Raw genomic sequence first — 15,301 nt, 5'->3', positions numbered from 1 at the left:
ACTTATGGAAGAACCACAGTCCTTTGCCCCACTGGAAGATAGTGAAACTCACCTCTTTATTTTGATAATATTTATAAGAAATATGCTTATGTAGCTATTTCTTTTACCAGCTTCATTCTGTCTATTGATTCCTGGATTTGAAAGTTGACTATACATTTAGAGTCCCTTATCTGAACCTGGGTATCAGATATGCTTTGAAATTGAGGAATTTGGGGATTTTAGAAGGTTAGAATAGTGCATTGGTACACTATTACAAAATACTCTATAAATTTCAAGCAGTACTATAATTTTGGGGCAGTAGCCTGTGATCAAATGAGCTAATAATTCTACAGCAAAATACATAATCATACTAAGTGAGATATTATAGAGATTTATGTATTGCTTCATACAGGTTCAGGCCAGGTTTTGCTGCAAAATACATTGGGTACTAATGAAAATTTTTTAATCTTTTTTTTTTTTGAGCTTAAAATTTTTTTTGGAATTTTAGATAAGAAATTGTATGTCTGTATTTATATCCTGTTCACTCAGTAAGCACCCCATGCCTGTACCCACTGCATACACATGGGCACATATAGTCTCTACCGTCAGTGTAACTGTGTCAAAAATTCTAAGTTGAAAATAATTTCCTCTTATGAAAAAATAGTTCCATAGTTTCTGGCATCCAGTGTTGTCCTTGAGTCGTATTCCAGTCTGATTCCTCTACTTTTGTGTGCTACCCATTTATTCTCTTCGGAATTATTTAGGAACCTTTTCCCTCTGAAATTTCACGATTCCTTGTCTTGATATGGGTCTTGTTTCATTCATTCTGCTGTGTATTACTAATAGACAAGCAGATATTTCCTTTGGTTTGGGGGCATTTAAAAATATTTCTTCAGTGATTTTAATCTTTTATTCCTGATCTTTCTGGGATGTCTGTTGACATGTTGGGTGTTACATGGGTTCTGTGGTGGCTTTTTATTTTTTTTAATCTTCTCTACTTTTAAGTGACTTCCTGTTTGAGTCACTTTGATATTGGAAGCTTTCATCATCAAGTTATCTGGTGATCCTTGATTATCTTTTTATATTTAAGAATGCAGGATTAGTTGTCTTCACGGAAAGTGACTAACTGGGAGTGGGGAGACTGGCCTTTATTTCAGAGCCCCAAGTTGCAGCATGTTGCCATTGCCCCCATCCCCCATACAGAATTTTATATAGATTTTCTAGAGAAGACTCTTTCTTTCCTAGAAATTTTAAAATTACCTGGTTGCATTTTGGGGGCTGAGATGGGGAGGCAAGTTGATGATCCTGTAGTGCTTCAGATATAAAGTTCTAAAATATAAAAATTTACTAGAAATTATAAGGATCTAAGATTCCCTGTTTTCAGTCCTTGCCCTGCTCCTGCCCTCTTCTGGGCTTGGTGTCCCTGAAGCAAGGCCTTGTGGAAGTAGGTGGAAGATACAGCCATTTGGAGCTGGGGGGGCTCCCCTGCTCTTGCTCGGACTCCTGGTCAGCCTCTTGTCTGGGCGCACTCCTTGGCCTTCTGCCGTCCACAGTGGAGTGCTGCCCTAGCACCACGGGAGACGTGGACTCAGGCCTCAAGGGGGTTTTCTCTGCTGGTAAATGGTTCTCAGGTTCTCCTTTCTGTCTACCAGATGCCTATTCAATTTTTAAAATTTTGTTGCCTTCAATATTTTCTCTTTTTTTTTTTTGATAAATACTACCTTTTAACTTGTTTGCTGTCATTTTAGCAGGGTTAGCAAGAGAAAGAGAGGTGTGCTATATTAATAGTATGATTTACTCTGTAAACAGAAACATCAGATTGCTGTCTAGAAGAGGCACAGAGTAGAGGTGTCTTGGGAAGGGTCATGGCAGTGGACTGATAGGAAGAGAAGCCTCTGTGATACGTCACCGAGGAAAAGCTGACAGGACTTGGGCTGTGTGTGCACATGTGTGCACTTGCACACTTGGGAAGGGGACTGCGAGAAATCGAGGTGCTGGCATTTAGTTCCAGGTACATGATGTTGCCATGTGTTGTGGTGAGTAGTGAAGATTGAAGGAGAATTGGGCTTTTTTTTTCCTGTAGGAATTTGTCCTCTACATGTTAAGTTTGAGATGCCTGGCACATCTGGGTAAAGATGTTGAATGGGCTTCTGCATGAGCACAGTTAAGAGTCCAAGGCCCTGGAGCTAGAGACAGACACTTGACAGTTGTTACCAGTGGGAGAGAGAGAGGAAGGAAGAGGGCCTGGGGCAGATGCACTCTTAACAGTCCTCCAGGGAACGGCCCGAGAGGGGCAGAGCATTGGGAATGGGGTCACGGTCGCAAGGGGTGAGGTGTGCTTTGGCCCGAGAGTGGGTGAGGGTGTCGACTGCACGCGTGGCGCTGCCTGAGGACGAGCAGATAAAGGCCACTGCAGCACCACCTGGCTTTTCTTATCTTAACGCTGCAGGCTGTCCCTCCTTCAGAGAGTTTAGTTTTTCTGCTGGATGTTACTTTGTATGTGTGGTTGGCATGCAGAGAAGTGATACCTGGCACATACCACTCAATAAATACTTGTTGAATTAATAGGTTTCTTTCTTCTCAGGTACAAATAGTAGTGGACAACTGACCACCTTTAGGTTTTGTTCATGTGGTGACTACACCCGGAGGAACATGAACTGTTGCTGATTAACCTGTCTCTACTAAATTTACCTCTTACCACCTTCAGAAACATTCTTGGGCAGAGTACATGAGAATTCATTGTTGGTACAGAAATCTTGTTTGGAAGAAACAGTATTCCTCCAAGTCCTCAGTACTTTGTTGATATTTGGCTCAGAAAATATTCGAGCATCTCTCTGTGTGAGACCAAGGGCGTTAGGCCACAGCCATTAAAGACGGCATGGTCTCCACTCTCGTGGAGCTTCAGACAGGAAGCTTGATTTTGATGTTGAAACCCCGCGGCACCGTCGTCACATACATTGACTTTATTTTTCACCTCTCTTAATGGGTGTGGTTTCTGTTGCTTCCCCATGTGTACTTCACCATTCATTTATGTGTTTGATGTTTAGGGACAAGCGTTGGAGCCCAAACAGGATGCTTTCCAAGGCCAAGAAGCAGCAGTAATGATGGAACAGAAGGCAGCATTATATGGGCAGACGTACCCGGGGCAGGGGCCTCCGATGCAAGGAGGCTTTAATCTTCAGGGACAATCACCACCTTTTAACTCGATGATGAATCAGATGAACCAACAAGGCAATTTTCCTCTCCAAGGAATGCACCCTCGAGCCAACATCATGAGACCCCGAACAAACACTCCCAAGCAACTTAGAATGCAGCTTCAGCAGAGGCTGCAGGGCCAGCAGGTAACAGTCACACACCTATTTCGCTTTGCCTGCTTCCTCTTCTGTTTTCAGACTGTTCTTCCAGCTCCTGCCACTGGCTCTCTGTCCTTCCTCAACTAAAGAAATTCCTTTTGTTTTCATTGCTGTGTAACATTGTATTTGTATGGACAGTTCCTTGCTAGGGAGTGCTGGTACTAGAATTGGATACCTTTCTGTAAGAATATTCTACTGTACAGGTTGAAAAATAAAAAGTGTCAGGATTGCTCTTTGGGGAGAATAGTGTTTCTTGATGGCTCCATAGCCATAGAGATAGACAGTTTTTATTATTAAAATGTCCTTGCTATTAATAGACAGGTATTGAAGTCTTATTGGCTTCCCTGAGCTCAGTTGGTAAAAAAAATCTGCCTGCAGTGTGGGAGACCTGGGTTCAATTCCTGGGTTGGGAAGATCCCCTGGAGAAGGGAAAGGCTACCCACTCCAGTATTGCGGCCTGGAGAATTCCATGACTGTGTGTAGTCCATGGAGTCACAGAGTCGGACACGACTGAGTGACTTGCAGTACGCTATGAAACCTTATTGATTTGAGCATTCTCTTTAAGGAACCTCTGCTTTCTAGATGTGTTATAAAACTTGAGTTCTCTTAATATCTTTTCCCATTGTTCCTTAGTTCGTACCAAAGTTTTAGGGATTTAATTGTTTATATTTTTTTGTACCTTGAGTGTGCAGAGTTCTTAAATGTGGGGAAACTGAACCACATAAGCAGATGAGTGAACTGAGAATCCAGCGAGCTGAGGACTCTTGCCCTGATGTTCCCTGAAGTCAGTGTAGCTACTCAGGAGAGCTGTGTTAATGCGCTCACGGTATCCCTTTTCTTCTTACAGTTTCTTTCCAATAAAAATTACCTAGGAAGAGGTAACAGAAGTAGTTTTCTCCATTGTTACTTTTATAAAATTAAAGCTGTTTCCCCAGTGGCCTAAATTATACCAGAGAAAATTGACTTTATAAATCCTTCGGGTTCCTGTTGAAGACACTCTTTAAGGTGTAGGATTGCACTTCCACTTTTCCTCCTGATACTGAACATGAAAGCCTCCTGTGTTGGCCAGGGGCTTTTCAGCACCAACCTTTTTGAAATGTGAGCGTGTACTGGTTTAGCTTAGCCATAACTTAGCCAGGTTAATGGGTTTAGAGGTGTTGTCATGATCTTGCTGGGTGGTGCGGAGGGTGTAGATAGTTGTTTTGGCCTCATTAATGAGCTCCACTTGCATCCTAACCACCCTGTCTCTCTCCAGTTTTTGAATCAGAGCCGTCAGGCACTTGAAATGAAAATGGAAAACCCCACTGCTGGCGGGGCAGCGGTCATGAGGCCCATGATGCAGCCGCAGGTCAACTCCCAGGTGAGGATGTGTCTCTTCGTGCTCAGGGCTCGAATGCTCTGCACAGGGCTTGGCCCCTGCTTGACTCTCAGGAAATATTTGTTAAACAAAGACAGTACACAATCTCAAATTCCTTGTGTAAGAAACCATCCCAGGGTCCTGTCACACTTTCCTTCTTCCCTTCATTTTTTCCTATTGGTTACTAGGAAGAATCAGAGGAAGAGGTTCTTTTTTTTTTTTTAAACCACTGATTGGTGTTTTTAAAGTTAATTCCCTTTGTGATCACATGCTATGTTGTGAAACTGCTACCACTTACTTTTTAGGGATTGAAAATAATAAATGTGTAAACTTTTCTCTGTTCCTGGATTGTGAAACTACATTCTCACTGGGTAGAATTTGATATAAGAAGTCTAAAGCAGCAGGAAAAAAAAATTCATAATCCCACTCTCAGTGACAGTCTTTGAGATGACTGATTTACCATGGTGGGAGGGATGTTCTTAATGGTCTCTGCCTCCAGCCCAAGCTGGACTCTGTATTAAGGCATTTCTGTAGTGTACACAAGGCAAATGACTAAACGAAAATCCCTTATTGTGGTTTGAAATACTGTTAAACAACTGTGAAATGCCTAGTTTTCACTCTCTTAGGTGTGCTTGGCAGTAGCAGTACCTGTATATTTTCTTGATAATCAGATATCCTGTATCAGCTAAGCTAGGATAATTTCTAAAAAGGTGATTAAGTTTTGCTTTTTGGAGATGCTGAACAAGGAAGCTGATCTCCTATCAGCTTCCTTGTTCAGTGCTTTGATGACATCACCTCCTTGCCCTCCCCCGTCAGAGGCTGAGAGAGACTGCAAGGCCTTCAGGAGTGGATTCACGCTTCTTCGCATGTAACTGCACTCCTTTGCCTTATCATTGGCTTCTCTTTTGTTTCTCCCCCAAACAGAGTCTTAGTCCTGCCCCTTTGTTTTATTTCACAGTTTTTGAGAAGTTTGTCCTCAAATTCTACTCCTAAATATTCTCTCACTTTGAGGACTGTTTCCTAATTACGTTAAAGCCTGATGACTTGACTGCTTTCATCCTCTGTTATTATTGTTTAGTTGCTAAATTGTGTCTGACTCTCTTGCATCCCCACAGACTGTAGCCTGACAAGCTGCTCTGTCCATGGGATTTCTCAGGCAAAAATTCTGGAGTGGGTTGCCATTTCCTTCTCCAAGGGATCTTCCCCACCCAGGGATTGAACCTGCTTCTCCTGCTTGGCAGGTGGATTCTTTACCACTGAGCCGCCTGGGAAGCTGCTTTTGTCCTCTAGCCCCCAATAATACGGAGGTCCCTGTTCTGCTCCCCCAACACCCTCCCCCATACTGAGTCAGAAAGCTGTTACCATAATGAGAATTGGGCATTTCCTTTTCTCTAATGATAAAAGCATTGGGTGTTTTTTCCTTTGATATGTAATGTGTCATGGGTGCACCATACACGTGAAACTGGCTGACTCTTGCTATATGTGTGTAATTGTGTTCTTTTCTCTGGTGTTAGCAGGGTTTCCTTAACGCTCAGATGGTCGCCCAGCGCAGCAGAGAGCTGCTGAGTCATCACTTCCGGCAGCAGAGGGTGGCGATGATGATGCAACAACAGCAGCAGCAGCAGCAGCAGCAGCCGCAGCCCCAGGCCTTCAGTCCACCCCCAAATGTGACTGCGTCCCCTAGCATGGAGGGGGTCCTGGCTGGGCCTGCCATGCCGCAAGCTCCACCCCAGCAGTTTCCATACCCACCAAATTATGGTACACTGGACGGTGATCGTGTCTCCCCCCAAGTAACATTCCTGAGGACATAATGTTCACTAGATGTGTTGTATGTTAGAAACAAATGCTATTCACTCTCCTATTATTTCATAAAAGAAACAGATTAACCAAAAATAGCAGAACAAAACTGTCTACTTCAGTGCACAGGTGATTGTCATTGAGGTAGATGATCGCTCAGTAGTTGAGGTTTCTCCCCCTTGGTCTTGTTTTTTCAGTTCCTCACATCTTAATTTGGAAGAAAGCCGTACCAGGACATCCCTGCCCCAGTATGTCCCAGTGTAGTAGAACTCTGCCATTGCTGAACAGTGAGAGGCGGGCGCTGTGTAGGCTTTCCGAGTTCCTTTCCTTGGTGGCTTGGGCATGTTAATTAAAGGCATGCCTCTGTGAAGTTCTGGAAACATGAAGGAGTGGGGCTCGAGGAATCTCTTGGGGAGCTGACATTTGAGGGTGCATCCCTCAGGGACAGGAGCCCCGTGCTCTAAAGAGGGCTGGAGGGCAGAGGGCTGTGACCTGGTGTCCTTGTGTCAAAAAGCTCACTGGGGTGGCTGCCCTTTGGGGGATCCAGATGGGGGTTATCTGTGTGGGAAGCCTGTTGCTCTGGTTGTCACCTTGGGGAGAAGCAAGAATTACTGATAGGCAGCTTCTTTATACATTATACTTAACCACATTCCCCCACCTTAAAAAAAAAAAAAAAAGGAACCTCAAGTTTCTATAGAAAGCTGATATTCTAGGGAGGTAGCATTTGAGCGTTATAATTTTTTTCTTCTTTCTTTTTTAAAGGGATGGGACAACAACCAGATCCAGCCTTTGGTCGAGTGCCTAGTCCTCCCAATGCAATGATGTCATCAAGAATGGTTCCCTCCCAGAATCCCATGATCCAGCATCCTCAGACTGCACCCATGTATCAGTCCTCAGAAATGAAGGGCTGGCCGTCAGGAACCCTGGCCAGGAGCAGGTGAAGAGCAGGGCCTTCTTTTTTGGCTGTGTCACCAGGCTTGCAGGACCTCAGTTCTCTGATGAGGGATCAAACCCAGGTCCTATGCAGTGAAAGTGCAGAGTCTAACAAGTAGACTGCTGGGAAATTCCTAGAACAGGGGCTTTGAAAGTCAGCCACTAGAATGTGCTGCAAGTTCAGGGAGTTAAGTCTCTGTTTTGCAGCCAAGCCTGTTTGGATGGGGAGATCCAAAGGCCTGGGCTGATACTAGAGAGTGTTATTTGGCTCATCCATTCTGAGACACCTTCCTACTGTGTGCATATCCACAAGGGTATGAGCACAGACAACTGTGAAAGAGAGAAGACAGGCTGTCTGAGTTTTCTTGCTCATGTTCTCTGCTTAGCAACACGGACAGAATTGTGGTGGTCTCGTTGTGTCTGTCCTGTGTTTTGAAAATGACCCAGGAGGTAATTTCCCACTTTTCTTTACAGCACCTTTCCCCAGCAGCAGTTTGCCCACCAGGGGAATCCTGCAGCATACAACATGGTGCACATGAACGGCAGCAGTGGTCCCATGGGGCAGATGAACATGAACGCCGTGCCCATGGCTGGCATGCCGATGGGCCCTGATCAGGTACAGGGTACGGGGTTCTGTTCCTTCACTTTCTCAACATTTTTTTTCCTGTTCTCTGGAGAGAACCAAAGCCTTAACTATAATGTAAAGGTCCTAGGTAGATTTCTAACTTGGATGTTTAACTTGAAATATATAATCCTTGAAAAAACTTTTGGTTTGAAGGCATTGGGCCATTTGATACTTTTAGAAACCTGTATCTAAGAACTGAATCAGTCAGCCAGAGCCATGTGGCAAGCCATCCATGGAGACATAGGGATTCTTTTCTGTTGGACAAAGCATGTGTTTTACTCATGTTTCTTATGGTTGCCAACAGAAATACTGCTGACATGTCTACGCCAGGACCTCCAAGGAAATCACTGTACAAATGACACTGTGCTAGGATTACCAGGAGTAGAGAATCATTGTTCTAGGCACCCAGCTTTGAAGAAAGGACCAGCTCCAGTCTCCATCAGCGGTATTTCAAGTGATGTCATTTGAGCAGGACTGAATTTTAACCTGAAGTGTGGTATCTACCTGTTCTCATTCCCTCCTCCTATGTGTCATGGTGTTTAAAACAAATATTTTTGACATTCTGCTTTTTGGGGATATGATTCTGGAGGTACGGAGTGTTACTGATCGCAAACTGTCCTGTGTCACTTTTTTTCTGCTTGGCTGTCGAGTCTTTGGAAAAAATAGAGGTGAGGCCAGAGAACATTGGAGAAGTCAAGAGATGAGAACATTTGGTTTCTTGATAGTTGCAGTACTGAGTGAAGAGCGTGGTCCACACTCGAGGGTTTTTGTCACAGGCTGTCTTGTGAAGGTGGCATTTCCAGGTTCTCCTTTAAGGATAGCTCCTAGCCTCCTCTTGGTTGTCCTAGGCTTTTTCCTAAATAGGATTTTTATCTGCCCCTAACGTCCTGTAATACTTCACCTCCAGGAATTGTCCTTGGCGTCAGATGGCTTGCAGAAGGGAAAACAGACGACAGTATTCAATTGCAGCAGTGGCAGTTTTTCACTTGCTGATGTGCAGCCGAGCGCACTTTATTTAAAAAGTAATGGATACATGCAATATTCTCTCGGTCTTGAGGAATGGTGAACCACATTCCTAGTTGTTGTCTAAACTTACCTATTGGACAAGAACTACGATTTTTGTTGTTGTTGTGAAAAGTACTGGTTTCACCCTTTGCCTATATGGTAGAGCAATAATGCTTTTTGAAAATAAACTGCAGAAACCCCAAGGCCAGGTACTGCATTCTGAATCAGAATTTCGCAGTGTTTCTGTGAATAGATTTTCTTTTGTAAATATGACCTTTAAGATTATTGTATGATGTAAGATATGTATATACCTTTTTTTTTTGTAGGCCACAACAACTCATTTTTACAGAGTTTGTGAAGCTAAATATTTAACATTGTCAGTTTCAGTAAGTTCAGTGTGGTGAGGTTACCACCAGAAGTCGTGCCCTGGATTTTGTGGCCTGGGGGAGGGGCCGTGGCCAGCAGGCTGTTCAGTCTCTTAATCTAAATGCTTTTTAAAGTGATCATTTAAATGTAGACATTTACATTTTTTAAAAACAATTTCTCTACCAGAACTAAGCACTTCGTTAATTTGTGGGGAGAGAACAGATAAGGAGAAATAAACTTAAGAAAAAATAAAGAATTTTAAAAGATCAAGCAATTTGATTCCAAAGAAGAATGTTGGATTTTTAGGCAGTCCATAAATAGCAAGTCACACTATTTTTTTTTTTTTCTTTCTAAATTGAATGTGTTGTCATCTCATCCATTTTAGGAGTGCTGTAAAGTTTTGGTTGCTAGGACTTGAATCCTGCATTGAGATCTCAGGCGTAGAATCCTTGATGTGTGGTTTCTGCTCAGCTGAAACCACCTCTGCTCAGCTGTCTAGTCCTTCTCCTACTGTGATGTCCTGAGAATCGGAGGAAGTAGCATCATGGTTACTCCCTAAAGAGTTCAGTCTGCACAGCAGCCATTTTCATGTGATGGAGAGCCAGGATCTGACTGGGCGGCTTTGTATTCCTTCTCTCCTCCTCCACCACCCCTTTCTGCTGCTGCCACTTGTCAGTTGGGCATAGGGAAGAAAGTCAAGTTTGATTCCCTTTACCTGGCTTACTTTATCAGGTTCAAGCAGTTGAATGAAATGGGGTTTTTAGACTGTCTATGAATTTCAAATGTCTATTAGCCTTGGTGTCATTTCTTAGCAATAACTGAGAGCCAGTTAAAAATTTTTTCACCCGTTTAGCCAATCTTTCTCGGTGTCTCTGAAGGTAAGATCATTTGATTTCTTTGACTTGTGTATGACTAAGTGAAACCTGTATTTCCGGAAACACCACTAGAGTCAATTTGAGTTTCGCACTCCCCCCACCTGGTTAAAAATAAATCTGACTACAAATCCATTAGCTTTCATCCCAGGGGCCTGCACTTTGCAGATAATGCATCCTCTGGTCTGGAGACAGATGCAGAGCTGAGTAAGAGTCTCTTTTTAGACACAATTGCATCAGGTGTATCTGAACGTTTCTTGAAGTTGCATGTATGTGGGAAGAAATAGAATGGTGCTCTTACCTTTCTTGACTTTTAATTAAAAACTCAGTTTTGGGATTCTTTTTCTCAGTCCGTTCTGAATCCAGTCTAAGTGGAAGGCAACACCCCCTTTTTATATGGAAGAAAAATGAAGTTTATTATAAGTTTTTATATTTTCTACTTGTTCATTGGTGCAAATTTAAGATTTTGATTTTCTTTTAATAGATGGCAGTCTTTGAGATAATTTGTTGTTTTTACCTTAATTCCCCTTTTATTTTTTATGGATAATTCTTTGTACTTCTGCTGCCTACCTCTCCTCCGCCCCCCTCCCACCACTTTTTAAACCTTAGTATCTGTTGGGTGAACAGTATAAGTAACATTTTCATCTGCTTTTAGAATGTGAGATATTTCCAGTACCTACTTTTTTTTGCTGAATCCAAAGATATATAAATATAAATATATATATTTTATAAAGATCAAAATGATATAAAGGAGATAACATTTCTTCCTTTTAAAAAACAAATAGAAATCCATTGTTAATGTTCATATTATGATGCCACTTTTCTAAATCATGCATCTTGATGGAAAGGTGTAAATATCAATCAGCAGGATGCTTAATCAGTATTTAATGTCTGAGGTGAATTGGGGTGTATAGGGGTGGGTACTACAGAACATAGTTGGCTTGCTGTCCTGTAAGTTCCGTGATCCATAGACCAGTGCAGCTGAAAAGTAAACAGAATGGGTTGCCAGTTACCCATATCCTGTCCAGTTAGTTCCCTTTTTATTTGCAGAAGCCATGCATTTGTTTGCAAGTGGGAAATTCATAGTAGTAAAACTGCTCGGACAGATGAACTGTCCCCTTCTGCAGAAGAGCAGGAGCTGCTGTTCAGCTCCAAGGCAGACTGTATAATCATGAGCAGGGTGTTTTCTTTCTCTTTCTCTTTTGAAGAAGATGGAAATGTCATTCTGAGAGCAAGATTTAAATTCTCAGGAATTGACTTACAGTATTGAGAATGAATTCACTTTAAAACAAGTTTACATTAAATGTTTGTAAAAAATCAAAATCATGCTTTACACTGCAGAGAATTCAAATCACATGGGCTAACTTATGAGACAGTTGAGTGGTAAGCTATGACTCCTTTGATCATTTTGGACATCGTTGTAAATAAAGGTTTCTATTTAAAACTGAAGGCCAAGAGTGTGCCGCTTTTTTTTTTTTTAAATCCCAGTCGAAAGCAGGGTGAAATATAAGAAATTGTGTTTCAGATAATGGATAAAGGTTTCTGTGAGGCTAAAAGAAATCTTGAGAAGCGTGGCCCTCCTCTTACACAAGGTAAGTGCCTAGGGGGTCACGTGTTAGGGAGAAATGTGCGGAGCCAGGTGAATTTCCTCTTCCTCCTCCTCCCAGTCCAGCGTTTCCACAGCTGCCTTTACTGGTCAGACTGCCTGGTGCATGACGAAGGGCTGGCTAAGGTGAGTGGCTTTGCAGTTGGTCATTATTTTTACAAAGGGTGATCCTAAAGCTGGTGTGATATAAGGTTCTCAAAGTATGATAAATTCTAGTCAGTTTATAACCACATATAGCCCTTTTTAAAAAACCATCTAAACCCAAGGTGTCTTCCTTCCAAAAAGATGTTGACTCTAGTATCTCAAATGCTTTAACAAAACAAAACAAAACCAAACACACCAAAAAAAAAACTCCCAAGAAATGGCCTTTTAGAAAAATGTCAAAGGTTACCTCATACCAAGTGCTGGTCATTGGCTGGGGTTTTCAACATTGTATGACAATACGTAGACTACAAAATTCCTTTACAAATACAATTTTGTTAAGACTTGGGACATACATCAACTTCCTGTCTTTGCAGGACTTTAAAAAACATCAGTTCTGGGACAGATAACAAAGGAATCCTGGGAGAAATGGCATCTGGTCAGGAAGAGGAATGTCCATGACTGCACGGGGTTTTCTTTGACACGGGCCACACCATTTATTAACACCACCACTCTTGAAAATTGGGTTTTCTTATTAGATTCCCCTAGAAGTTTCCAAGCTGGTTACATGTAAATAGTCACATATATATACATTGAAGTCATTGTCTTCAGAGGCAGCCAGGGTTATAGGGCAAGATAGAAATTCATGTCTTTTGTGCTGCTGACTCATTGTCAAACTTGGTGCACCATTTCCTCCCTCTGTCCTGCTCCTTCTTTGTGACGAACCAAAAGAATTAAGAGGATTTAAAACAGGGTGGTTCTTTCCCTGTGATTTTTAAAAAATTCCAGTGACTTTCACCCTTGGGGGAAATTTCCAAGAAAATCTCTCTGGTCTTCTTCCCTTGTGAGCCCCTCAGAGAGGGTTAGTGGTGACTTCTTGATATGAAAATGCGTTTTGTGCAGCTGGTGAGGTATAATCCAAAGCAAAAGCAGGGACAAGCATGGCCTTCCAGAAGTCTCACTGCTCCCATTGGTTCTCGTCCAGAATCTGCCGCATTGACTGAAGGCGGGTTCCGTGTGTCTCGGCCTCCTGGCTAACAGCACAGGTCTGCTGGAAATCATTCAGGGTTTTTCATTGTACAGGTGACGCCTCTGGTTTTGGAGGTCCAGCTCGTGCTTCTTAACCTTCCCAGCCTTCCCACAGCTGTCCCCTGTAGAACAAAGCAGACAGTGTATCATGCTGCTTAAGGATTTCTTAATCGGCCCTATAGCTGAGTCAGCTTTGCTTCAAGGATGTGGCTGCTGAGAAGGAATTAATTCCAGATCCCTCAGACAGGGCTTGCTATTGTCTCATTGTCTAGATTGTCAGTTGTTGGCTCACACATAGTGACTGGCAAAGATGTCATGTAAGGATCTGGACAGGATGGTGGCTAAGGAATGTGAGAAGTACTTTGATTCTCATTGCACCAGAGAAATGCTTAATTGGCCCATTATTATTTTCCTGTTAAAGCCACACAGACTTACATGCATATAATGATAGAAAATGAGGAGGCCGGAGGTTACAAATGGCAGCTTACCATGGGGATGATTGGCCTGCAAGGTAACATCCTGTCAGATTAGTTGCCACCATTAACAAATTGTCATATATGTCTGCATTTCTGCATTTTCTCAATGAGTCAGAGGATTCAAATTGCATCCCATTCTGTTCTCTTTAAAGCAGAGTGACCTCTCCAGGTTGCCACGGCCTCCTGGCCCCTCACAGCCTCTGCTGACCCTAGCGTGGGTGAGCGCGTAGCATGGGTATTCTGGAAATCATTTAATGAGGTCACCTTGCTGCTGACACTATGGACCAGGGAGCAGCTCGGCAGCCACAGCCTTCAAGATGCCTGATACTCAGCCGACTGACACACTTCTGAGCCTCTCAGGGAGGCCCTGAGCTTCCAAAGCAGAGATGATGATGTGGAGAACAACAAGTATTGATCTAGTACATGCAGTGTATCCAAGTAGGTTATTTTACTGGAACGACCGACATGACTGCTTTCTGTCTTATGGGAACAGACGAGAGGAATGAGAAAAGGGCATGCGTGGGGAACAGCCTCAGCAAAGCAAACCGGGTCAGACCAGCTCTCTAGTGATAAACTGGTTCCTCAACTCACAGTGATTTGGAAGAAGGTCTCTTCATTTCTGGCCACTTTCGACGCTGAAACTGCCTAAGTTTTCAAGTGTCAAAAGGAGAAAGAGTATTAACCATCACCAAGAAAGAAAAAGTGACCCCCAGAGAACTACACGAAGAAGGCCTTTTAGGGTACAGCTGTTGCTGGTGGGTGAGCCAGGCCCTGGCAGGTCAGAGATAGGGCAGCACCCCAACCTCACACGTGCAACCTCTGAGGTTAGACTACAGGACGGGTCACCGTACAGGGCAGTTCTCAGGGTTTAAAAGCAAAAGCAATACCTGTATTGCTCATAGCTTCCTCCATCTTTCAGTCCTAAAGGACAGAGAAACATACAACATGGAAACATAATTTTAGGGCAAAAATGGCACCAGCAAGGACAAGCTTTATAACTGTCTCTCTTCTTTTTTTAAAACACTTAGTGTTTTGGTCATAAGCCCATGATGTTGGAGTGACCCCTAGACAGAGGGGCCTGAATTCCCAGCAGTCCCTGACACTGTTGGTGACGTATACTCTGGGAGCCTCTTTATCACGTTCAGGCTCCTGTCAGAGACATTCAGCACCAACCTTGGTCATTCATGGTGGGGGACCCATGGGTGGGCGTGAACACCTGTGCTACCGAGGACAGACGGTGGGGAGATCCCAGCTGTGGGCTCTGGACCCAGTCCCGTTACTCATCACTAAATGAGGACGTGCAGATTCACCTCAGAGGGTCGTCAGAACGCCTGTCAGTTAATGCCTGGAAAACCTGCAGTGCTCTGGCGGGCACAGTGATAAATCTAAGTGATGGCATGCACCGTAAAAGTAGCACGTGGCTGGTGGATGTTAGAGAATTCACCAACTCTGGGGATTCTGAGTTCACTCTTCAGATGGGCCCTCCTCAGTCCCCTCCTGGGGTCACCCCTTTCCACCCTGGGGCCCCTGCTCACCCAGGTCCATGTTCCGGGTCCGGGGATTACACTGCTTGTAACCCTTGCAGCTCCTCAGCTCCATGAGCTGCACGTGTAGCTGATTGAGGACGTCTCTGTCCAGGGTGTTCACTGCGTTCATCAACTGGTTGGAAAAAAGGTAGGTTATCAACGAGATGCGGATGGGAGCCCCCCACCCTCTTCTACCAACCGGGCGCCTGATCTGGGCAGGTGGGGAGTACGAGGTT

General features: G+C 43.5%; 2 protein-coding genes across 9 annotated transcripts in view; one reads left to right on the top strand and one right to left on the bottom strand.

Annotated features, from left to right (window-relative positions):
- NCOA3 (nuclear receptor coactivator 3) overlaps positions 1–11,736 on the top strand; it is a 127,568-nt gene extending 115,832 nt beyond the window's left edge. For 3 of the 4 annotated variants that reach the window (XM_040248114.1, XM_040248116.1, XM_040248115.1), the window contains 6 exons: positions 3,027–3,320; positions 4,588–4,692; positions 6,204–6,447; positions 7,249–7,423; positions 7,894–8,035; positions 8,349–11,736. In XM_040248114.1, coding sequence (XP_040104048.1) covers positions 3,027–3,320; positions 4,588–4,692; positions 6,204–6,447; positions 7,249–7,423; positions 7,894–8,035; positions 8,349–8,360 — 972 coding nt within the window. In that variant the 3' untranslated portion in view covers positions 8,361–11,736. The remainder of the gene's footprint in view (positions 1–3,026; positions 3,321–4,587; positions 4,693–6,203; positions 6,448–7,248; positions 7,424–7,893; positions 8,036–8,348) is intronic. The other variant, XM_040248117.1, reaches the window with a different exon arrangement.
- Positions 11,737–12,245: 509 nt separating this feature from the next.
- The window catches only part of SULF2 (sulfatase 2), a 124,292-nt gene continuing 121,236 nt past the window's right edge, over positions 12,246–15,301 (bottom strand). For 4 of the 5 annotated variants that reach the window (XM_040248154.1, XM_040248153.1, XM_040248152.1 and 1 more), the window contains 4 exons: positions 15,075–15,198; positions 14,427–14,460; positions 14,131–14,184; positions 12,246–13,185 (listed from right to left, as the gene is read on the bottom strand). In XM_040248154.1, coding sequence (XP_040104088.1) covers positions 13,155–13,185; positions 14,131–14,184; positions 14,427–14,460; positions 15,075–15,198 — 243 coding nt within the window. In that variant the 3' untranslated portion in view covers positions 12,246–13,154. The remainder of the gene's footprint in view (positions 13,186–14,130; positions 14,185–14,426; positions 14,461–15,074; positions 15,199–15,301) is intronic. The other variant, XM_040248155.1, reaches the window with a different exon arrangement.

Source organism: Oryx dammah, unplaced genomic scaffold (genome assembly GCF_014754425.2).
Source record: "Oryx dammah isolate SB20612 unplaced genomic scaffold, SCBI_Odam_1.1 HiC_scaffold_10, whole genome shotgun sequence".
In the NCBI taxonomy this organism is placed as follows: Eukaryota; Metazoa; Chordata; class Mammalia; order Artiodactyla; family Bovidae; genus Oryx; species Oryx dammah.
The sequence above is the reverse complement of the archived record's forward strand: the minus strand, read 5'-3'. Positions and strand labels throughout refer to the sequence as shown.